General features: G+C 37.2%; 1 protein-coding gene across 5 annotated transcripts in view; it reads left to right on the top strand.

Annotated features, from left to right (window-relative positions):
• LOC18429023 (nucleolar protein) overlaps positions 1 to 24,264 on the top strand; it is a 37,906-nt gene extending 13,642 nt beyond the window's left edge. For 2 of the 5 annotated variants that reach the window (XM_088865469.1, XM_088865471.1), the window contains 19 exons: positions 2,158 to 2,250; positions 2,373 to 2,488; positions 11,107 to 11,284; positions 11,372 to 11,482; positions 11,585 to 11,663; positions 11,985 to 12,128; positions 12,230 to 12,343; positions 12,565 to 12,686; positions 12,850 to 12,932; positions 13,032 to 13,156; positions 13,251 to 13,371; positions 13,449 to 13,586; positions 19,763 to 19,859; positions 19,992 to 20,117; positions 21,331 to 21,423; positions 21,511 to 21,620; positions 21,705 to 21,843; positions 21,983 to 22,069; positions 23,894 to 24,264. In XM_088865469.1, the coding sequence (XP_088721595.1) occupies positions 2,158 to 2,250; positions 2,373 to 2,488; positions 11,107 to 11,284; positions 11,372 to 11,482; positions 11,585 to 11,663; positions 11,985 to 12,128; positions 12,230 to 12,343; positions 12,565 to 12,686; positions 12,850 to 12,932; positions 13,032 to 13,156; positions 13,251 to 13,371; positions 13,449 to 13,586; positions 19,763 to 19,859; positions 19,992 to 20,117; positions 21,331 to 21,423; positions 21,511 to 21,620; positions 21,705 to 21,843; positions 21,983 to 22,069; positions 23,894 to 24,013 (2,196 nt within the window). In that variant the 3' untranslated portion in view covers positions 24,014 to 24,264. Of the gene's footprint in view, positions 1 to 2,157; positions 2,251 to 2,372; positions 2,489 to 11,106; positions 11,285 to 11,371; positions 11,483 to 11,584; positions 11,664 to 11,984; positions 12,129 to 12,229; positions 12,344 to 12,564; positions 12,687 to 12,849; positions 12,933 to 13,031; positions 13,157 to 13,250; positions 13,372 to 13,448; positions 13,642 to 19,762; positions 19,860 to 19,991; positions 20,118 to 21,330; positions 21,424 to 21,510; positions 21,621 to 21,704; positions 21,844 to 21,982; positions 22,070 to 23,893 lie in introns of those variants that run through there. The other 3 variants (XR_016054657.1, XR_016054658.1, XR_016054659.1) reach the window with 3 other exon arrangements.

Consider the following 24,264-nt stretch of genomic DNA (forward strand, 5'->3'; position numbering starts at 1 on the left):
CAACTAACATTTTTTGCGGTTAAAGAGCGATTGGCAACTTAGTTGAGATTGTGAAGGGCAACTTGTGAATAGTTGTTGGCAGTGGGGAGAGATCTCATTAATGAGGTGACAATTCTGGCCTACAGAGGTTTTAATTTTATGTTATCCCAGGATTAGGGCTGTTATTCACAACAAAAGCAGTGCTGTAGAGGATCATTTTTATATGAGGCCTTAGGGAACTAGTTGGAGATTGGATCTTTTGACACTGAGGTGGAACAAATGGTTTTTTTGTTTTCCCCAATCCAGTCAATTAATGTAAGAGGTGAGAGACATGATGGAGGGTGGTGTAGGATCTAGGAGTTTCTTCCTCCATCAAGTCTGCATATATTTGGTAGGGAGTTTGCTGAACTCTTTCTATCAAAGTGGATTTGGAGAAAGCAGGACACAATTTGAACTGCACCTTCCTTGTGGCTTCTTTTTTAATTCTTACAATAGCAAAATTGGGGGATGATATTTCAAAACACTTCTTTTACATGAGGAAGAAGTAGTGTAGTTGATTGCTTGTTGTATCATTGCCCTTTTAGCTGAGAGATTTTGTTAACTGTTTTAAAACTCTTTAATGTGATGGGGTTAACCTTGACACTCCACGTGTTTGCAATGCTGGAAAGGGACAAATTGGAACAACAATGGAAAGTGCTATGTAATGTGGTGGATAATCCGTTATAGGAAATTTAAGAGCTGAATATTTAATTTGAAAATAATGGTGGAAGCAAACAAGCCAACCTTCTTAGCTCTCTAGTTTAACCAGGACTCTCAAAACAAATAATATTCGACTCCAAAGAACACCCTCTCCAATAAGTCCTATTTATAGAAGCCTTTATAAAGAACAAATAAAAAATAAATCGTTTTCTCTCTTTCATTCATGTACCCCCTCCCAATCACCTTAATTTTACGCCTCTCACTTAAAATCCATCTAGAAAGAAGACTAATCCTAAATATTCTCTCTCTTCATCCATTAGAATAGTTCATATCTCTCTCAAACCTACCTATTCCCTCTTTATTCCCTACTATTTTCCCTTAATCTCTACATGAATCCTATCAACTCACCTTCCTAGGACGTTGCTTACTCCCCACAACAACTACCCAATTATTTCATAGAAAATCTCTATGCTAATCCAAGAAAATAAGAAGTAAACCACCCTACAAATTACATGTCAAACTCTTTTTGATCCCCAAATTGTTCGCTAACAACAAATAATAGAACACATCCCTGTCAGCCGCTTATGCATCCTATGGTGGTCAGCTGTTCTCCTTCTTGGCATACATACCACAGATTTGGAAAGTGGAAATTGAAAAGAGATCCATATTAAGAGACTCTGATGAACTTGAAGAGGGGCATTATCTTTGGGCTCATCTAAAAGCAGGAGTGCAGGGTGATAGTATTGAAGACCTCAAAGCATCACGGAAAGTGAACAGACATAATATAAGATCATATCATAAATAGTTAAGGAGTGGGTTCCACCTCGTAGAATTTTTTGCAAATAAATTATGCTGGTGCTGCCAAATGGAAACCTGGACTGTCATGCTTCTGTTGAGTAATTAGAAATCTTGGTGCTAGTTCTATTTTTTTTTCTTTTTGCTAGTGATGGCTATTGGAGCAGTAAAGCACACAATGGATATGCACACATGAATCTATTTATCCTGGTCTTGTTGACATTTTATAAACAAGATCGAGAAATTAGGGACCACAATTAAATCAATTTAGCAGACGATGCAAGAAGACTCTTCTGGTGTTTATCTTAGTGTCACTCAATGAGAGACACAATGTTCACACTATAAACGGCCAGAAAGGACAACAGTGATATTAATGGTAACTTGAAGTGTTCGTCAGATATGTATGTGTCATGATGCTTTTTTGGAGTTATTGCGAATGCACTATTGCTGATGCATTTGAAATTTGTATGTTTTGCTTTCTTCCTTTATGGTGGTTGTATTTTGCTTTTTACCTGTTGAATTTTGAATGTAGTGATTCTTTCATGTCCGATTTCATTGGTTCATGTTTTGTTTAGTTATCTGAATAATTATTCGGCTTCTTTATTTGAGTAATTATTGGATTTGCTCCTACAGAACATGATTTTTTTGTCGATTTGTCTTCCTGTTATTTTAAATTTTTTTTAGGAACGGAAACATCTGCCCTTTGCAGTTTTCTTTGGGGATTCATCTGGTTACCACAACTTGGCATTTCAGTTTACTAGGAGTGCTTTCTTAGAGGTTGTGCTACATTTCTATGGTTAAGCCTTCTTCCTCATTGATATTTTCTCAAGAAGAAATCATATTGGTTTCTGATTTGTTTGATACTGATGTAGATAAACTGACCGCACTTAATTTTGCAGCTTAGAGATGAGGCAGCATGGACACTTGGTTACATGGATAAGTACAGGGATTCTGGATTCGAGGACGTTTTCCTAACTAAAATTGACTTCACTACTAAGTTTGACTATTGCATGAGGTTCTCTATTGCACTTCCTAATAAGTAAATGTTTTTATTTCATTGCTTTTTTGTTATCTTAAAAGGAAGCGTGGGGTATAGTTGTTTATTGTTCATTTAACCTTTAAAAGAACAATGAAGGATTGAGCAGAGCTTATCAACACCAACTTAAATGTTTATTGATCTAAGTGACATGTATAGTGGCTTTATATGTTACTATCTCTTATTTATCAATTTTTGCTATTTTTTTGTTTACTATTACCTTAGCAGATTGGTGCCATGTATAAGTGGGTGATTTGATGTTGAGTGTCTCACTTGATATTGTGAAGTTTGCAATATGAACAACATTGGTTCACATGAAGTATGTCTCCCAACATTGTGGTGTTCATAAAGAGACAATTTGGGTATCATCATCTCTTTGGAGCCTATCGAGAAGGGAACTAGTAGCATTAGTGTGTTTGAATCTGTTTGCAAATGGAGTAACATCAACTAGATTACAAATTCGGCAATGCAATTTGCCAATGAGGATACGAATTAAACCTTGATAGAAGCTTGCTCAACAACAACAATCATGGTCCCTCAGATGGGCAAAGGTTTGGCACTGAAAAATTTTGTGGGATCCTTGGGACATCGAGTTTCTATTAATGTAGAAGAGCTCTCTTGATTGGGCTCCTTTCTTATCCAGCACTGAAGGTTATTATGACATATGATATGCAGCATCATTATAGACTGGCCATCATTTACCATTTGGCCTTGTCCTCCTAGGATTCCCTTGCTCATGGGTATTTGCATTTAGCTGTGCGTGAGGTTGCAAATGGACTGCAATGGCTGCCTGCTGCATTGCCAATGAAATGATTCTTGCTATAGAACAGTGTTTGCTTGTAATTGTGGCTTCATTAATCAGAAATTATCTTAGGGTAGTTCTTCTAGTGGTTCTATTAAAAATATCATGGGTTGCAACCTCAGCCTGTATTTTGTAGAGCTGCAATTTCACAAAGTTTAAGATGATGATCAAAGTCTTAATTTACTGAAAATGTGATTCAGTGAGGATTTTATAGGATGGAAAAATTTACAGCAAGGATACAACAGCCACCAAAGGAGTCGAATAGCTCAAGCACTCGTAAAATTAAATGCCTTCTCTACACTTCGCCCATCACAACCATTTATATAAGAAACACCTTAGAAGCTCACGATTAAAAAAGTTAACCTAAACCCTAATTACACATAAATTATAACCTTGAATTCAACCTAATCCTGGCCATCCATCTAAACTGACGATTACAGTGCCCCTAAATTATATTCAAAGTTAAGAGGACCAATAATTACTCTAACAAATGAACCTAGACCCTAAAATATCTTAATGACTAGCAAATATCTAAAAACATAGGAGACTAACACATTCAAATTCTTCATGAGTCTAATGTGAAAGTTTGGGTTGACATGTGGGGCCTAAGGGATGGAATCTGACAAAGTATGTAGACATTGTAGATATTGAGTACACCTATGAAATATGCCCTGAAATCCACCAAGCAGACACCCAGTGCAAAGTACTGTATCAGAATTTGTGTTGCATGTGGGCTGGAGTTGTCATAAACTGGCCATGGCTCTTTAGATCACACAGATGAACTTCTCCGTGGAGAACCACTTGGGTGAGACCTCATTGACTTTGTTATTAATGGCAAGTATTCACATTTATTTATTTCTTATATGAGAGAGCAACCCCTGCTTCGAGAAGACAGTGGCAACTAAGTCTGGATAATGATTGCGTATCTACTTGGTCAGAAATGTCTCTTCAAAATCTATCTCGTACTCCTAGTCAAGTTCTTCACCTTTAAAAGATATGACCAAATTTAGTTTCTCCCAATATTTCCATGTGCAACGGATGGTACACCAATCTCGTTTGTTTTAATGAGCAATATATCCTTTTTTTGGGTAGTTCAGCCATAGGATTCGAATTAGTAAGATGAGATATTTAGCCAGTTACCCAGTGTTACCCCGACGCTTCACATGGGAGTTGGTGCCACATCGATATGTGTCAACAAGTAGAAACATGTCGACATAGGTAGACACCGCCCCGATGCATGACTGTACGTGTCAAGTGCTGTCATTAAACGTAGTACCGTGTGGACACCATAGTTAAAGTGTCTTATTTTCCATTCCATTAAGTGGTGGAGCTGACATGCATGTGGTGGTGACATTAGAGGTTTTAACCCCACCCGTTTCAAATGTAGTGTATGGAATATTCAATTATTTTAATTTTTAAAGTTATTTAATCAACAAAACTTTAAGCCCCAAGGTGGATTTGATTAAAGCACCTATTTTTAAAGGTACATTGCCTCTACCACTTGAACCATGCGTCTCTTTGTGAACATTACAAGTAATTTATTATATATATTCTTTGATGGCAAGAAAATATATTAAACAACTGCAATAACGCGCTAGTATTTGAATCCTGGACTTCTCACTCTGAGTCTTATAAAAGATTTGCTACCGATCAAGCCACTTACTGTGTTATGTCAAATTTTAGAAATTTGCATCATCATCATCGTCATTTTAGCCTTTACCCAATTAATTGGGGTTGGCTGCAAGAATCCTGGTTCTTTATTCTGCTCTATTAAATGTCATATCCTTAGTGAGGCCATAAGTCCTTATATCTTTTTCGGATTACTTCCAACTATGTCCTTTTGGGCCTATCCCTTGCCCTTTTCAGTTATTCCACTTGAACTAATTCGCGCCTCCTAATAGGTGCCGTACTTGGTCGGCACCACACATGGGCAGCTCACCTAAGTCTATCATCTCATTTTATCGCCTATTGGTGCCACGCCTAAATTCTCTCGAATAGATTCATTGCGAATTCTATCCCTTCTTGTCTTGCTACTCATCTATCTCAACATCCTCATCCCAGCTACACTCATTCTATAAGTATATTGTTTTTTGTCCGCCCAACATTCTGCCCCATAGAGCAAAGTTGGTCTCACCGCTGACCTATATAACTTTCCCTTCAGCCTCATTGGTATGCGGCAATCACATAAAATTCCAGTTGCGCATCTCCACTTTGCCCACCCATCTTTAATTCTGTGTGCGACATCTTCTTCGATCTTTCCATTTTTTTGGATTATCGATCCAAGATATCGAAAGAGCGGCCTTTTTTGTACTTCTTGGTCGTCAATCTTAACTATTCCTCATCTCTATTCTTATTATTACTAAATTTGCTCCATATGCTTTATCTTAGTCTGACTAATTTTTAAACCTTTGGATTCTAGGGCATCTCTCCAAAGTTCTAGCTTTGTGTTGATGCTGTTTTGGGTCTCATCAATCAAACTATATCATCTGCGAACAACATGCACCGTGGTAGGTCCTTAATTAAATCGTCCATAACTAAGATAAAGAGGTACGACTCAATACTGAACTTGATGTAGACCTATTGTCACTGAAAGCTCACTCGTCTCTACACTAGTTGTTTGTACACTGGTAATCGCTCCATCGTACATATCTCTCACCAAGTCGATGTAGTGCCTAGAGACGTCTTTCTTTTCCAACACTCGCCAAATCAAATCTTGAGATACTCTATCATAAGCTTTCTCTAAATCAATAAAGACCATGTGGAGCTCTTTTCCCTTCACCTTAAACTTCTCAATCAGTTGTCTAAGTAGGAAAATAGCCTCAGTTGTTGACCTCCTAGCATAAAACTAAATTGGTTTTCAGATACATTTGTTTCATCCCTTAGTCGGTTTTTTTTGAATAAAGGTTAACTTGTATTAAATAGGAGAAAATTACATATATATAGAGCAGAAGAAGACAGCAGCCTATAGGTTAGGTGCTCAGAGAACAATCTAGAGGGAGGAAGAAGAAGATAAGTAAAAAGAAAAGAGGAGGGAGAAGAGGAAGACAAATAAAATACAGTGAAGGGCAAGAAATAAAACAAAACTCTGTCGATAGGCTAGCGGACATCCTCAGTGGGGTTATGGTCAATGAGCGAGCGGATATCCACTGTTGGCCTGTTGCACTTTCTTCTATGAGCACTGCTTCTTCAAAAGGCTGGCTGACTTTGGAAATGACAAGAGTAGGCTCCCTTGAGGAGGCATGTCTTGAATGCAGGTTGGCAGCCAGCAGCGGTATGTTTTACTAGGCATAGGGTCTATTGTGGAAAGGCCATTGGGTCTGCTGAGCTTAAAGTGACGCACTAGGGAGGACTATATATTACAAGCCCAACTTCAGCAGAGAAATGCTTGGGCAGGACTATCTTCTCTAAGCATTGCTACTTCAAAAGGCTGGCTGAATATGGAAGATACTATAGTAGACTTCCCAGGGGAGCCAGGGCTACCGTGAAGGAGTTAGCAGCCAAGAAAGATCTGCAACTGAGCATAGGGTCTTCAGTGGAGGGGCGAGTGGGTCGGCTGAGCTTAAAGTGGCCCATCAGGGAGGGCTATCAACTACAAGCCCAACCTTCAACAAAGAAAGGCTTCGGCAGTACTGTCTTTTATGAATACTGCAACTTTAAAAGGCTAGCTGACTATGAAAAGGCTAGAATAGGCTCCCCTGAGAAGCCAGGCCTTCAGTGAAGATCGTCAGCCAAGATTGGAATGCTACTGGGCAGCGGGTCTTCGGTGGATGGACCAGTGGGTCAGCTGAGCTAAAAGATACCCAGGCTGAGGTAGGGGTGGGCATAGAGAGGAGGGATGTAGTAGAGATGATGGGGAGGAAAACTTCCTCTATTTTTTCTCTTTTTTTTTGTGTTTTGGGGAGCAGGTAGACGATAGAAGTTATGAGAGTAAAGGGGGAAGAGATAAAGAGATAGAGTAGGTGGGGGAAAGATATCAAGGTGAGAAAAGAGAGAAGCTGGAACAAAGTTAAGATGGGGGGGTGGGGGGGAGGAATAGGGGAAAAAAGATATGTATGTTTGTGAAGATAGATAAGATGGGGGGAAAGAGAGGAAAAAGGAATGTGAATGCAGGATAGAGAGATAGAGAGAGAAGTGAGGTTGGGTGAGATGGGGGGGCAGGAGAGAGGAAAGGAGGATGTGAATGCAGAAGAGAGAGAGGGAGAGGAAGGGGGAGAGATAGATGGGGGAGTTGAGTCACAAAATGGCGTACCTTTGTTGTTGCGGTGGAGCTAAGCTCTTCATCGTTTGTTGGAGCAGAATTGGAACTCTGTAACGAAGTTTAGGTTCCTTCTCGATGATTCACTAGCCACAACTACAGTAATGGGCGATGACATCTGCCGGAAAGGTGTAGAGGGGAGGAGGATTGAGAGAAAACAATATATGGGGGGGGGGGGGGGAGATATGAGTAGAAAAATGGAGAAGATGTAAGTGAGAGAGAGAGATACTGGTGATGGGTTAACCCTGATAAAATGGTCCATTTGGAATGATCCTGAAGAATTCGAATTCTTTGTTTCTGTATTGGCTGCTCCAAGGAAGTGCTAGAGTGTGAGATGGTAGAGATGGGTTAAGAGGGTGAGGGTAAAGTATAATAGAAAGGGCACCGATGAAAACCACTAAAATGGGGTCCACGGTTTTAGGCTTACCAAAAGAACCATCCCCTCCCCCTTCTTTTCTCTCTCTTTTTTTTTTTTTCCCCATTTCTCTTCCCTCCCCCTATGGATCCATATAGTATGCTTACGGGCCAAGGATTGCTCCCTCCCTGGCTAGTCTGTCTGCCTCCAAGTTAGCCTCTCTGTATTAATAGGTAAAGGGCACTTTAGGAAGGGAGTTACATAAGTAAAAAATATGATAAAAAATTGGAAGAAAGCCTCCAAGGAGGTAGTCGCAACTGTGTGGTCCAACTGATAATGTTGAGAGGGTCTGATTCCACCTGGATGCCTTGTACAGCAGGTGCTAAGCAAAGCACCTTGTTGAGGCCCTCTAGGAGGGCCTTCCTCCGCATAGGTCGAGTCTTGGTGTCCTATGAATTTTGAGAAGGTCCAGATGGTAGTAGAATGGTTAGACAAAATTCCTCCAATACCTGAAGGGCCAGGGTTGCTTAAAGAGGAACCATTTGCATTGAGTTTGAGAAAGCCAGGGGGAGGAGGAGACTAGTGAGGTCTCGATGTGTTTATTTGCGGCACAAGATGTAAAAGGCTATCCCAGTTGTTTAGGAAGTGAGAAATAGGAAGGGCAGCAAAAATGGGAATGGACTTGGCCCAGAAGGCTATAAGTGCAGTTATGGATTCAAAGACAGCTGCTATAGTTTTTTGTATGGTTCTGAAGGAACTGGAGGGTCTTTCTAACTATAGACTCCAAAAGAGGCTGGCTACAGTAAGATGCCATAACTTCCTACCCTTTTAGGAAAAAGGTTGTGCAAAGTAAATTTGGAAAAATTGGGTTAGGTTAGCTGGGATGACCCATTGTAGGCCAAACAGCTTAAGAAGAGAGGCCCATAGGCATTGAGACTCTGCGCAGTGGAGGAAAAGGTGGGGGATTGTCTCCTCTTCTTGGAGACAGAGGATGCAGCGATAGTATGGCTCGAAGTGATCCGTCGAAGGGCCATTTTCTTGATACATTTAGCCATCATTCCATATTACATTGACATCATGTTCAAAGTTCCACTTTTCTTTGTCAACTAATTTATCCCTAAATAAGTCGATTTTCTCATTTTTTAAATTCTACCTCCTAGTTCTTGGACGCCCATTACTTTCACCCCTTCTCCATGTCTTTATGCTGATCTCCATGACCATAAGCCTATGTTGGGTAGTCAAACTTTCTCCTTGGATAACCTTGCAGTCTTTACGTGATGGTCGATCTACCTTCTTAACTAGGAAGATGTCTATCTGGCTTTTATATGTTCCACTTTTGTAGGTTACTAAATGTTCGTCTCGCTTTTTAAAGTAAGTGTTTGCTTTGCTAGGTCATAGGCCATAGCAAAATCTAGAATAGTCTCACCCATCTCATTTCTTTCCCCAAACCCATATCCCCCATGTACCCCTTCACATCCTCTACTATCCTTCCCTACATTACCATTTGGGTCCCCACTTAAAAGGTTCTCTCTCCATTTGGTATGTCTTGGACTATTCCATCTGTGTCCTCCCAAAATTATCTGTTCATTCTATCATTATATCATCTAATCCTACTTGTGGTGCATAAGTGATAATTACATCAATTATCTATTCTCCTTATACAAGTTTAATTAATAAGAGCCTATCACCTATTCTTTTGACATTAACTATTTTATCTTTTAAATCTTTATCTACTATTATACGTACGTCATTTCTATTATTGTCCTTTCCTATATACCATAGTTTATACCCATCTATTTCTTTAGCTTTTTCTCCTTTCCATTTAGTTTCTTGTAGACAAGCTATGTTTACTCTCCTTCGTCTCATTGTATCCACTAATTCCATACTCTTACCTGTAAGCGTTCCTACGTTCCATGTAACTAAACGAATCCTATTCTCTTGGACTAACTTCTTTACCTGCGCTCGTCTAGGGTGTCGCGGGAACCCTTGCCTATTTTTCACTGCAACGGGGCGGTGCTGCGGCATGTCGCTTTTGGGGAATGCCCTACCTACCCCTTGCTCATTTCTCACTATACACGGGTTCCGATACAGCACGTTGCTTTCGGAGAATGCCCTAGCATAAACAGATACTATAAGTTTATCCTAAATGTGTAATATATGTATGGACATTTTGGAACCTACTCACTTTTTAAACCGTTGTACTAGACACTTTAGATACACATGGACACCGACATGCATGTCAGTATCTATGTAACACTGCAAATATCCTTATACGTGACGATGTAGATTAGGTACTCAAATTCGATCCGCTAAAGGGCAAAATTATTTTTTTCTGTGAACCTTAGAAAAAACACAATGCAACTTGTTCAAATCCGGCAAGATACTGTTTTTACTTGAGAGACATCTGCTGCTCTAGTTGTTCTACAAACGATATATCCTTTCTCTAAACTATCACTGTAGTGCATGTAGTCCCCTTCCTAAGGCACTGGGGCCAGTTAAGCATATTGCACTTATTAAACATTGCTTCATGAGTTGCTGGCATGGGGTGTTGGGGATTAGAGCTTCGATGTCAATGTTTGATTCCTTTCAGTTCATTACTGTTGTTTATTACCTTTTTGACATAAAAATCTATCATATTTTTGTTGCTATTGTCTAAAGAAGCCTTGTTAACTGCGAATTCTTGGAGCAAATAATGTAAAATTTCTGGGTGATGTGATACTTCTGCTCTTCCACATTATGAATTTGAAAGAGATTTTTAGCTAATATACATTTGTCCTTAGCGTGGATCATGACTTAAGAGTATTTGAGAGTACATTCAGAGAAGGCTCCATCTCTGGTGGCTGAAGGAATGTACTTTGAATAGAATAAGGAGTGATGATGCTTTTTTGTCAATAAAGACATTCCAGTAATCCAGCAGTAGGATGGAGCTCTGTAGCAGATTCAAAAAAAAAAAAAGAAAAAAAAAGAAAAGAAAAATATTCCAGCAGTATGCTTGTCCTTGTTATAGATATTCACTGTGACACCCTTGAGATATTTTGCAACGATGTGAGCCTATATTAAGCGTTGCATTGAAAGTGTATCATTTGCCTGATAATCTTCATTTTAACCTATTATTTATGGGTTGGATATGTAGAACACAGATTAGATTGGTTGATGTTTACGTGGGGCTTTGAATTTTTCTGCAGGATAACTTGTAAAAGGAACTGTGGCAGAGTATGTACATCTGGCCTTTTTCTGGATAAGGAATGCTGGAGAGTGTATGAAGAGAAGGTTCAATCTCTTCTTGCTGAAGGACTGACTGATAGGGCAAATGTAGTTCGTGTAACATGGGGGAATACACCTTCTGATTGGTTGATCGAAGATGTCTGTGTAACATGTTATTAAATTATAATTTTGTTATGTTTTTAGTACATGTTACGAAAGTTATATTCCTTCCATTGGGGTTTACAGGGATTTTCAAAGTTTGGTGACAATCCCCTTCTAGTTGGTATTCGGGTTAGTTCATTGGAGAAAGCGTTTCGAATGGTTGATGTGGGTCCAAGTGCAGACAACAAGGAAGAGGTCATTTGTTCATGCATCCCTTTTTTCTTATTATTTTCTGTTGTTAGCCATGTTTGTGCTTTTTGATGAACTTGATGGGAAGTAATTTATATAATACAACAGGCTGTCAAATTCCGGAAGTTTTGGGGACAAAAAGCAGAGCTCCGACGTTTTAAAGATGGGCGTATTTCGGAAAGCACCGGTAAGGTCATCTTTCCAGTGATAGAAGACCAATGCTTTTCTGCTGTGGAGTTTTTGGAGATGTATCTTTGTTTTTCCTTTGATCTTTAACTAAATTTTATTGGAGTTCTAGAAAATTACAAGATAATTTGGTCTTGTGGAGATGCCATGGGGGCATCTTGGTGATCAAAAAAATCTCGCAAAGTAACAAGAGCATTTCTAGTTAGAACTTCTCAACTTCATTTACTTGTGTATTGGCAACCTCATTTGCTTCTCTTAGCACATGATGAAAAGAAATTTTGCTTTTTATGATGCTGAAAGATTGCTTTCACCTTTCAAACAGTATGGGAATGCCGACAATGGGAGAAACATCTTATCATAAAGAGGATATGTGAGTATGTATTTTCACTGCATCTTTCCCTATCCAAGGATGATATGATCATTGCTGCAGATCAACTTGATTTCTCCCTTTTGCATAGTGGAAGAGGTAATAACGTGTACAGCTTCCATGTATTATTAGCTGTAATGCTATAGTTTCAAGCCTGATTTGTGTCTGAATGCAATGTTGTATTTTGTGTTTATGTCCAGATCCCGTTTCATTTACTGGAGATATGATATCTGCATTTGATTCTCTATCGAAGCGCTTACGCAGTTTGGAGGATCTTCCTCTGCATGTGTCTAGTGTGCAGCCCTTAGATTCAGGTTGTTTATCTAAGTATCGTTTATCTAAGTATCGAGGTGAATAGATTTTTTTTTTCATTGTTTGCAATTCCTCAATATGGTACAAATTATTATGTGTTGAAAGTTAATGTGTACCATTACTGGAAATAGTTTTTTTTTGGGTGCTAGCACATAACTTTTTCTATGATATGATATTGCATTAGGAAATATTATGGATTTAATGATTGTTTACTTTTGCTCAGCATTTAGGCAAACATCCGTCTTCCCACCTGAACCTCATTACCTAGCTAAAGAGAAAAACTCCAGTGGAAAATCACATAAGTTTGTTCCTAGTTGTATCCAACCATTGGAAGTAATGATCCAAGTAAGTAATATTGCCTCCCAATATGTGTATGCTTTTACCATTGTGAGTTAGTATATGCATTTTGGGATAAATTTGTAATTAATGTAATGATTAAAAAAACAAAAAAAAAAGCAAAAGAAAAGCCTTTCTGTTGTATCCTGATGTTTACTGCATGATGACGTAGTTGGAAGGATCAGGAAATTGGCCAATGGCATACATGGCTGTGGAGAAGACAAAATGTGCTTTCCTTCTTAAGATTGCAGAAAGGTCAACCTCAGGGCATGCTTTTAATTCTGTTTTTTGTCTTTTGTTCATGATATGCTGTTGCTGCTTGTGTTTTCAACATTAGTGATGTTGTTTTGGCAGCTTGCAGAAACGATGGGGTATGATGTGTGTGGCAAGCAAGGATGAAGTGAATGTACTCATGGCAGGATATGCATTTTCCCTTAGAATCTTGCATGAGAGGGATCCAAGTTTGCTAAAAAAACCTAGTGAGGATGATCTTTTGGATGACTATTTATGCGTGAAATTTGCTTTTTTTTTTTTAGTACTGCACTAATGTTGGGGTTATTTTACTTGCTGTAGTTGGAAATGTTCAAACGAAAGACATTTCACCAGTTAAGAAGGACCTTCTCCTATGCAGTCGACATTCTAGCATGCTTAACGGTTTTCAGGGTCTTTATCCTATGTTTGGGCCAGTTGTACGGTGAGGATCCATTTTCCTATTATTTGACTTCCATGTTTTATTGTTTTGTTACTAATCCTATGCTTTATTTTGTGAAGGCTCGCAAAACGATGGGTTTCTTCACATCTATTTTCTGCAAATTTAGTGGATGAGGCAATCGAGTTATTGGTAGCATACTTATTTTTGAAGCCTTTCCCATTTCACGCTCCATGCTCTCGGGTCACTGGGTTTCTGCGGTATGCTTGCAGTGCCTCTTCTTTGCAATGGTGTAATTTCAGCTCCTATACATATGTAGGTTGAATGCCACTTTATTTTTTTTGAAAATGTGTTCAATTAGGTTTCTCTTTATACATGCAGGTATTGTTGAATACCTTTGAGTGCTTGCTACATTAATAATTTAACACCTATCTGTTTGTCTAGTATCCAGTTACAGTTGTTGGTATATAGGTATTTACCTATTTTGGATGAGTCCAATGGGAAGTGCTCCTTGACTGTCAATATGATATTTAAGCATTGCTTTCTTCAATGCACAATATTCGGGATTTGGCATTAACTTACATGATCTCTTGTTACAAATGTAGTTGCATCTGGGTAGTGATTGTGTTCGACCCAATGCTGTTCTCCTGCAATGTTCCCCCCAGCCTAGAAAAACACGTAAGGGGGGCATTTCTTTGACCCCCAATTTTACACATATCCTCTCCTCATCTCAGTGAACCATCGAACTATTTAGTTATTTATTTTTCGTTTTAAAGAAAAGGCGTGCAGAAAAGTTGTTTCTATTTAAGAGAGAAAACATAATGAACATACGCGATCCATTTGATGGAAAAATATATATTGACCTTTAAGAACTCAAAATCATTTTTTTTTTAATTGTGGATTATTTGTATGCTTTCTAAATTATTTGGTCTCAAACATATCTCTTTAAGATGATTTCTTTAGGGTTGGATGTAGGTTGGTCTACCATTCTTGGGAGGGTGAAATCCTATATCCATATGTATATATATATGAAGTTAGAACTTTGGAGAAATGCTCTGGAATCTAAAGATTTTAAAATTAGCCTGAATAAGACAAAATGTATAGAATGGAAGTTTAGTAATAATAGGAGTAAAAACGAGGAACTAGTTAATTTTGTTGACCAAGAAATACCAAGAAATACCTAAAAGAGATTATTTTCGATATCTTGGGTGGATAATCTACAAGAATGGAGAGATTGCAGAAGATGTCACGCATAGAATCAGAGCTAGGTAGGCGAAGCGGAGATGTTAATCTGGTGTTTTATGTGATCACCGCATATCAATGAAAACTAAAAAGGAAGTTTTATAGGATGGCTGTCTGCTGTATGTGACTATTGGGCGGTCAAGAAACAACATGTCCATACAATGAGTGTAGCTGAGATGAGGATGTTGAGATGGATGAATTCAGAATGAATAGGTGATAAGATGATGGAAAGTAGACTTAGGTGGGCTGGCTATGTGCAGTGTAGACCTAATACAGCATTAGTTAGGAGAGACAATTTGGTTCAAGTGGAAGGCTCTAAAAGGGCATGGGAAGGCCCAAAAGGCATGGATGGAAGTAATGAGAAGAGACATAGTGACTTATGGTTTGACTGAGAGTATGGCCCTTGATAGAGCATAATAGCGGAATAGGATTCGTGTAGCCACCCCCAAATAGTTTGGATAAGGCTCGGATGATATATATATATATATATATATATATATATATATATATATATATATATATATATATATATATATATATATATATATATATATATATATATATATATATATATATATATATATATATATATATATATATATATATATATGAAAAGTTTTCCTAACGCCTATAGGCGAAAATGAATAGTGATTTGGCCTACCCTCATCACCGTCCAAGTTTCATCACACGTTCACGATTGTCCGGTAGTGTTTTATTTTTTATTTTTTTTATAAATCGGAATGACTTGAAATTTTGAGGGTATGTACATCTTACTGAGGCGCATCTAATAAAAATATAAAAAAATTATCCGTGAAAAAGAATTTGATCAAAATACCCCCAAAAAGTTTCGGGGGTATTTTGGTCAAATTGTTTCATGTACAATATATATTTTTATATTTTTGGAAGATTCCCCTATTTTTTATGAATACACGGACCAAATTTCAGGTCATTCCGATTTGTAGAAAAAAAATAAAAAATGAAACACTACCGAACAATCGTGACCGCGCTATAAACTTTGGATGGTGATGGGGGTAGGCGAAATCACTGTTCATTTTCGTCTATAGGCGTTACGTAGTGTTTTACATATATATATCTACATATATATGAGCAATGATTTCATGCATCCGTTGTATAGTAATATGATGCAACAACCTTAAAAAACCATCTTATGGCCATTTGTTTGATCCAAAATTTGAAATATATACTCTTTTCATTCTATTGAACAATCACAAAAAAAAAAAAAAATTGAAAACACAACCTAAAAAGTATTTTTTTAGCCCAATTAACATAGACCGTTCATTTTGGTGAGATGCTTAGATTAGGCCTTAGAAGGATTTTTTCATTGGAATGGCTTTATTATCATTAGATGAACAATATTAAAAAAGAAAAAAATGTTTTGAGTTTATAAATGCTAAGATCTTGAAATTCACAAAATGAATGTTCTAGATTCGTTTTTGGAGGGGGACTCATTTTGACTATATCTAAGGTTCAAATTGAACTTTATTTTTAGGGAGATTTGATTATTGAGATGAGAGAGTGTGCGCAAATTTTGAGGTCATACAAATGCCACAAACATGGTTTTCTAGAAATGTCGTTGCATTATATTATGATACAACCGTTGCATTGGATCATATATATATATAGGCAAAAACTGGCATAGGCCCACTAGCCTACAGCTACATATGTGTCTGGGCCGATTCAATGATCATGATTGCATTTGGTATTTGAATTTTATTTTTTTCTATAAATCTAAATCACTTGAAATTTTGAGCATGTGTTCTTTAAAAATAGGATAATCTAATAAAAATATCAAAAAACTAATGTGCAAAAACTATATTGACCAAAATACCCCCAAAACATTTCAGGGGTATTTTGATCAATTTATATTTTGCGAGCTATATTTTTTAATAGTTTTATTAGATGTGCTTTGATGAGAAGAATAGACATTTAGATTTATATTTATCGAAAAAAATTAAAATTAAAATACGAATTGAGGTTGTGAATGTCAGATCATCCCAGATTGAATTTGGGCTGTTGGGCTCCTTTGTAGCTGTAGGCTAGTCGGCCTATGCCTGCTTTTTCTATATATATATATATATATTTTTTATTTTATTTTTTTTAATTAATTAATTAATTTATTTATTTTTTTCGTTTTTTATGTTTTTTTTGTTTTCATGCAACAGTTATATAGTAATGTAATGCAACAATCTTCAAAAGTTAGAGCCATTTGTTTGATTCAAATATTAGAATATACACTCTTTTCATTCTAATGAACAATCACCAAAAAGAAAAATTTGAAAACACCACTAGAAAGTATTTTTTTAGCCCAATTAACATAGGCCGTCCATTTTGATAAGATGCTTAGATATAGGCCTTAGAGGGATTTTTTCTTTTCCAATTTTTTCAGATTATCATTACATGAACATTGTTAAAAAAGGAAAAAATGATTTTGAGTTTGTAAAGGCTAAGATCTTGAAATTCACCAGATGAATGACTTACATTCGTTGTTGAAGGGGACTCATTTTGACCATATCTAGGGTTCAAATTGAACTTTTTTTGTTTGGGATTGATTATTGAGATGAAGAGAGTGTGTACAAAATTTTGGGTCATACAAATACCACAAACATGGTTTTTTAGAAGTATGGTTGCATTGTACTATGATACAACCATTGCGTTAGATCACTGCCTATACACACACACACACGCATGCACGCACGTATGCATACACATACACACACACACACACCAAAAATTTCATCACGATTTGATTTATAGAAAAAAATTAAAATTCAGATAGTGATATGGATTTTGAGCCACTTAATGAAAATCTGATGGCTGGGATTCCACCTATATTACTGCACGTTATAGCTGCCACGTGTTTGTTAGCTTTTTTCATATATATATATATATATATATATATATATATATATATGTATGTATGTATGTATATATGTATATAGGAGTAGAATTGAGGAAGTAGTTAAGATTGATGGCCCAGAAATACCTAAAATATATTGTTGTCGATATCTTGGGCCAATAATCTAGGAGAATGGAGAGATTGAGGAAGACGTGCATAGAAATAGAGCTAGGTGGGCAAAATGGAGATGTGCATTTGTAGTTTTATCTGATTGCTGTATGCCAATGAAATTAAAGTGGAAATTTAATAGGACAGTTATAAGGCCAGCGATGCTTTATGAGACTGGGTAGTGAAGAAACATTATATCAATAGGCTGAGTCTAGCTGAGATGAGGATATTGAGATAGATGAGTGGCATGACGAGAAAGGATAGAATTTGCAAGTGAATACATTCGAGGGAATTTGGATGTGGATTCAATAGGTTATAAGATGAAGGATGTCGACTTAGGTGAGCTGGCAATGTGCAACGTTGACCTAATACATTCCTGATTAGTAGATGCGATTTGGTTCAAGTGTAAGGCTCTAAAAGGGCAAGGGGAAAGCCAAAAAAGACATGGATGAAAGTTGTGAGAAAAGATATTGTGACACATGGTCTTACTTAGGGTATGGCCTTTGATAGAAAAGAATGGCAGAACATGATTCATGTAGCTGAAACCAAATAGTTGGGATAAGGATCGGATGGGCAAAGGGAAGGCCCAAAAGGACATAGATGGAAGTTGTGAGAAAAGATATTGTGACATATGGTCTTACTCATGGGATGGCCTTTGATAGAACAGAAGGGCGGAACATGATTCATGTAGCTGAAACCAAATAGTTGGGATAAGGATCGGCTGTATATATATATATATATATATATATATAGGAAGAGACTACAAAATGCCTATGGGCCAAAATGAACAGTATTTTTACCTATAGGCTCGGCACCGTCCGATTTTTTTGGACGGCGTGAATTAAAGATCGTCACGGACGTAGCATTATGTGGCAGTCCGTCATGGATATATCATGTCCATCATGTGAATTTTTTCTCGCAAAATTGATGCAAAAAATATACGGGGATCGCCACGGCTTCCGTAGCAATTCACCTATAGGTGTTTTTAAGAACTTTTCTATATATATATATGTAAGGATTTTTTACAAAGAGATCATTTATCTTTTATACATGGAGGTCACAATTATTGTTGTCCCCATCATTTGGATTTTTTCTTGCAAAATTGATGTAAAAAATATACGGGGATCGCCACGGCTCCCGTAGCAATTCACCTACAGGTGTTTTGTAAGAGTGTCATTGAATTGATACAAAGTTAAAAAAAAATAAAAATGATTGGGAGCTTGAGTTGTTGGTGAGCCTGCAGGCTATAATTTCCGTGCTTTGTTCTTTTCGTGGCTTGGATGCTGGTGGGTGTTGCTAAGATTGGAGTTGTGGGTGTCAGTTGTCCGAAATAGTAGGAAACTTCACCAAGGAGTAAGAAAACATTATTGCTTGTGTAGATCCCTTTAGTGGGTGCATCATCTATGTATCAATGTTCTGGTGATTTGTGTGGTGTCATAGGCGAGGACTGTGGTGTCATAGGTGGGGACTAAGTTGGAATTACTCTGAAAGCTTATTTTATTTTATTTCTCTCTCTCTTCTCTTGAGGAGGTGTGTTTTACTAGGTCGTTCGATGTACTATTGGGATGTTATGGCTGTGTCTTTCTTTGTAGTTGATGTTCATTTAGAGCAGGTTTTTTATGACAAAAAGCTCTCTCTGAAGAGTTTGTTCCAGGAGAGAGCTTGCTATCAAATAGGATAGTGCTTGCATACCTAAATAAGTATGAAGGCGCTGTCCCATGAAATGGCACAAAGATGCATAGTGACGCTGTTTGGGCCATCTTCCAGAAGAGTTCTTTCCCATGAAAAACAAACATGAGAAGGCGGTTAGTTTCATGGGAAGTACTCTCCTGGAGTGAGGATTCTGTCGAAAAAAACATGCTTTTATTGAAATTTATTGCTTGTAATGGACGTAGCCTTTCCATATTTGTATTTGGATTCCCTCTTATCTTTAGTCTTAGTTCCTCACCAATAAGCAAAAGATATGTTCAGTAGTATTCTCCTAATATTTTCAGTTTTTGCTCAGATAATAATTTTTGTGTTGTTTCTCTTTTGATGTTTTTTTATTTTCTCTCTAAATAGTTGTCTTTGAATAGTTTTCTCATATTGTACTAGGATCCAATAGTTGATTTGCCTTTTTGCGTTGTATTCTAGTGTTTCACTGTTTGTTTCTTCGCACATGACTTGCAGGTTTTTGCGGTTATTATCTGAGTATGATTGGGATCTTTCTCCTTTGATTGTTGACATAAATGGTGAACTAATTTTGAAGGATATTAGAGAGATCAATGTAAGCATTTAAGCTGCAATCCTTCATCCCAAAGTGTGAAAAAAAAAATATAATTCCCACTTTATTGAATTTGTTTGATTGGATTTTTATATGCTGGTAAGTTGGTATCTAAACGGGTTTGCTATGGAATAGAATAACTTCATCCAAAGTAGAAAGCCCTGTGAAGAAAATGGGCAAACTCGGGATCAAGCCATGTTCTTGGCTACGTCCTATGATAGAGCATCGGAAAGTTGGACCAAGCTTTCCCCAACCACACAGGTGAGTCAAAATATTCTGTCATTTGCCCTTTAATTCTAGCACCACAATAAGCTGGAACTTCTCACATAATCGCTCTTGCAATTTTATTGATGTCCTTTTGTGTAACAGTCCAAAATTTTGTGATGTTTGATAGCTCTTGAAGAACTGGAGTAATATGTTGAAGAACATGTTTTAAATGACAAAGTAGTGGATCAAGGACTAATTTTTTGATATGATGATCTAAAACATTAATATCTGATATTTCTATTTCATAGAGCTTTATTTTGTGCCTATAAGCACTAATTTTTCATGAGTTACAGGTGTGAATTTAATCATTTCTTGGCTTGAGACTGGATGCCTTGTTAGCAACCTACGATCAAGTTTGTGTTGGGATCATAACGATTTAAATATTGCTACTTCCCCCTAAAATACTCAGAATTGGCTCAAATAATTTTCCTGACATGAATACAATAATAGCTAGTTTATGTGCACCCTTGCTTCATTTTATGCAGCAGTTCACATAGTTGTTTTGTAACTTTTGAACATAACACCTTGAAAATGCATAGTTCTTCTCATTGAATCTTGTAGAATACTTAAATATATAGGTGATGCTCCTCAATGATCAGATGAATTAACCTTGAATGCCCATCCAAGTGTAATTTGCAGTTTACAAGTGATTCATGAAGATAAACAAAACCATTGCTCTGGAACAAAACATAACAATGCCCATCCAAGGGTAATTATAAGGAAATGTTTGCTGCTAGGCACTCTTGCAAATCTGGGGAGTAAGGTTCTTCTGCCTATGTCGTGATATCTTCTTCTACAAAAATGATATCCAAGTTGTTTTAGGCTGTGTTCATTAGTTCATTGTAAATATCAAAATAAGGTACACATAACACTGGAGTTACGATTGTATTTTGCATTAAAAATGCAATCACTGAAGTGTATGCTTTATGGGAACACCACAAGAGACTTCTCTACCTGTGTCATACTGTTTCTTTCCATCTATTTTATTTTTCTCCAATAATGTTTTGTTGATAGAGCTGGAGAATTTATTTGACTTGTGGTAGTGGACCTGTTTTGTTGTTCATGGCTTGTTTTGGAAAGATGTGAGCTGCATGCTAAATCTCTTCCAAATTGGCTTTGCATATTTCTTTTTTGAGAATGTAGATGGAATGGGCCTGAATGAAGTGTGAAATAACTTTGTTATTAAGCTGTGTTTTCTATCAATCAGGACTTACGAAGAATTGCATCTTATGCAAGGAGCAGTGTGAACTTATTGTCAGGCCTCATTGAACAGGGTGGTACTGGTGCTCGCACATGGGAGGTCGAGCCCTCACAAAACCATGTTTTATCATTTTATTAGTATCACATAACTGCTCAATTACCTATCTTGTGCTTTGTTATGTTGCAGTCCTTATTTCGAACTCCTTTGAAAAACTATGATGCTGTAATTTTGCTTCATGGAGATCGATTGCCTTACCCTCAACGCGTTCTTTTCCTGGCAGAGTTGAAAGAAGGCAAGTATTGAGCAGTACGAGAATACTGTGGCAGTGCTTTTTCTATTTTACCTTTACAATGATCTGATAGTGGGACTTTATTAGGGAGGCTTGTTATTCGTGGGAGGCCTAGCAAGAATTTCCAACCCTACATTTCACAAGAAGACCTGAAAGGGAGTTTTCAAGAAGCTCGGAGAAAATTAATGGTCAATTTTGACCCGACCTGGTGTTTTCTAGAGGACATAAAAGTAAGTACACAAATTTACTTGGGGATTGAAACAGCTCTAAATCAAGGTGCCTTTGCGTGTGAGTGAATTCACGTGTTTGAGTTTTTTTTGGGTGAATATGTGTTTGAGTTTTGAATAAGAGGTGTTATTTGATTGGCAGAGAGAATTCCCAGATGACTTTAAGGTGTGGTATGATTCTCTTGGGGGAAATCTTATTGGTTTGACATTGGAGAAGCTAGGCCCAAAGGTAAATTAACCGGGGGAATTGCTCCTCTCCTTCAAGTTTCATGGATATATTTTGTCAGGAAGGTATACAATATTACCTGTTCCTATCCTGCACAATATAAACAGCTTCCCAGGCCGTCCAAATGTCAATAATGGATGGCTGTCGAGCATCTTTATCTGCTCGAAGTCCATCTTGAAGCTACCCAACCTCTGTAATGACATTGGATGGTTACGGACTTGTTTAAATCCATGCAGGATATAAACAAATACTATCGTATATGTTTGCTATTTTGTCTGGGTTTTATTTTTTCTAGTGGGAGTGATTTCATACAACAATTCTATAATAATATAATGAAACAATCTTGAAAAACCATGTTAGGGTTATTTGTTTGATTCCAAATTTTAAGTATACATTCTTTTCATTCTAATAAACAATCATAAGAAAACAAAATTTGAAACACACTTTAGAAAGTCTTTTTTAGCCTAATTAATATAGGCCGTCCATCTTAGTGGGATGTGTACATCTAGGTTTTAGAAGGATATTTTTCCTTTCTAAATTTTTTTGATAGCTTTATTATCGTTAGATTAACAATGTTTAAAAAGAAAAAATTGTTTCACCAAATGGATGGTCTAGATTCAATATTAGAGGGAACTCATTTTGATCCTATATAGGGTGCAAATTGAGTTTTATCTTTTTTGAAATTGATTATTGGGATGAAGAGAATGTGTGGGCAAAATGTAGGGTTATATAAATGCCATTAACATGATTATCTAGAAGTACTGTTTCATTATATTATAATGACATGATGACACAAGATTATTCCCCTCTTTTTAATTTATCAATCTTAACTTTCTGTTATGGAGTAAATGGTACCCGTTTTGTGTGTGAGTGAGTGAGTGAGTGAGTGAGTGTGTGTGTGAGAGAGAGAGAGAGAGAGAGAGAGAGAGAGAGAGAGAGAGAGAGTTTTGGTAATGCAATTCTTTTAGGATGTAAAATGTGTGAATCAGTGTTTAGAAACTCGGCTGAGGCGAGTCACCCGAGTCATGCACAGGGCCAAAAAGCCCTAGGAAAGATAAAAAAAATAAAAATGGAAATTAAAATAAAGGTAAGAAAAGTAAAATAAAGTCAAAAGAAAACATTAAATAGTCGAAATAAGCTTTAAGAAGTACCAAAAAAATGCATGTAAGAAACACTGATTGTTAAGGATATTTTAAAAATCTAAAAAAAGAAGAAAAAGAAGTAAAAATAGGGATTGTGGGAAAAAACACTCGCCAAACTTTGCCAAAAACATCAAAATCATATACAACAAAAGTCAAAATCATATACAACAAAAGCTCTGCAATTGTTTTGTTTTTTTTTTTCCTTTCGAGTGCTTTGTTTCTGCCTGCTACTCCTTCTAACAGCAGGATCTGAAGGGGATTCTTTCTTTGTCCACTTTGATTATGTCCTCACTGGTGAGTCGATCAATCTCAATTTCCCCCCTAAAGACCATGTTCTGGGGGCAGATGGAGGAGGATTTTATGCGAGCTCATCGAGCTTCTGACCTGTCCCTTGGTGGGACATTGATCTAGATATCCCTGCTGGTGCTGGGGAGGAGGCTCTTCCTGGAAGGGGGCAATTTATATACCATTTATGTGTTTTTCATAAATTTTTTAGATTTTTAAAATATTTATGATGTACCCCGACTTGGGGGAACTCGGCCTCGCCCATGGGGCGAGTCCTAGTAACTTGGGGCTTGGCCGAGTTTTGAAACGCTGTTGTGGATTCTTTTCTTCCCTTTCTTTTAGAAGCGAATACATCATGTTTGGTAGAATGTTGAGTTGGTTTCCTTTTCTTCTTTTGCAGAAAAGGAAGCGAGAAGGTGGTGATGAAGAGGGTAGGATGGTTGACAAGCTAAGGTGCATAGGTGAGGTTGGGAAGGGGTTTGTTAAGAGCGTTCATGTTCTTAAAATCCCAAGGTCCTAACCAGTAATGGGACAATATGCATTCATACGAGTCATTGATGCATTCTTAAAATTTGGCCTAATTTATGTTATCAGGGATCCACGTATCATGGAAGTTTTGGTGATGGATTCTTAAAATTTGGCCTAATTTATGTTATCAGGGATCCATGTCTCATAGAAGTTTTGATTCCCATCCTTTAAGGGATCCCAGAGATGTGTAATATTTTTACCTACGTTACCTATGGGAACGGATAGAATTTGAGTTTTCCTTCA

Source organism: Amborella trichopoda, chromosome 4, assembly GCF_054954075.1.
Source record: "Amborella trichopoda isolate Santa Cruz 75 chromosome 4, AtrichopodaSantaCruz75HAP2 v2.0, whole genome shotgun sequence".
NCBI lineage: Eukaryota > Viridiplantae > Streptophyta > Magnoliopsida > Amborellales > Amborellaceae > Amborella > Amborella trichopoda.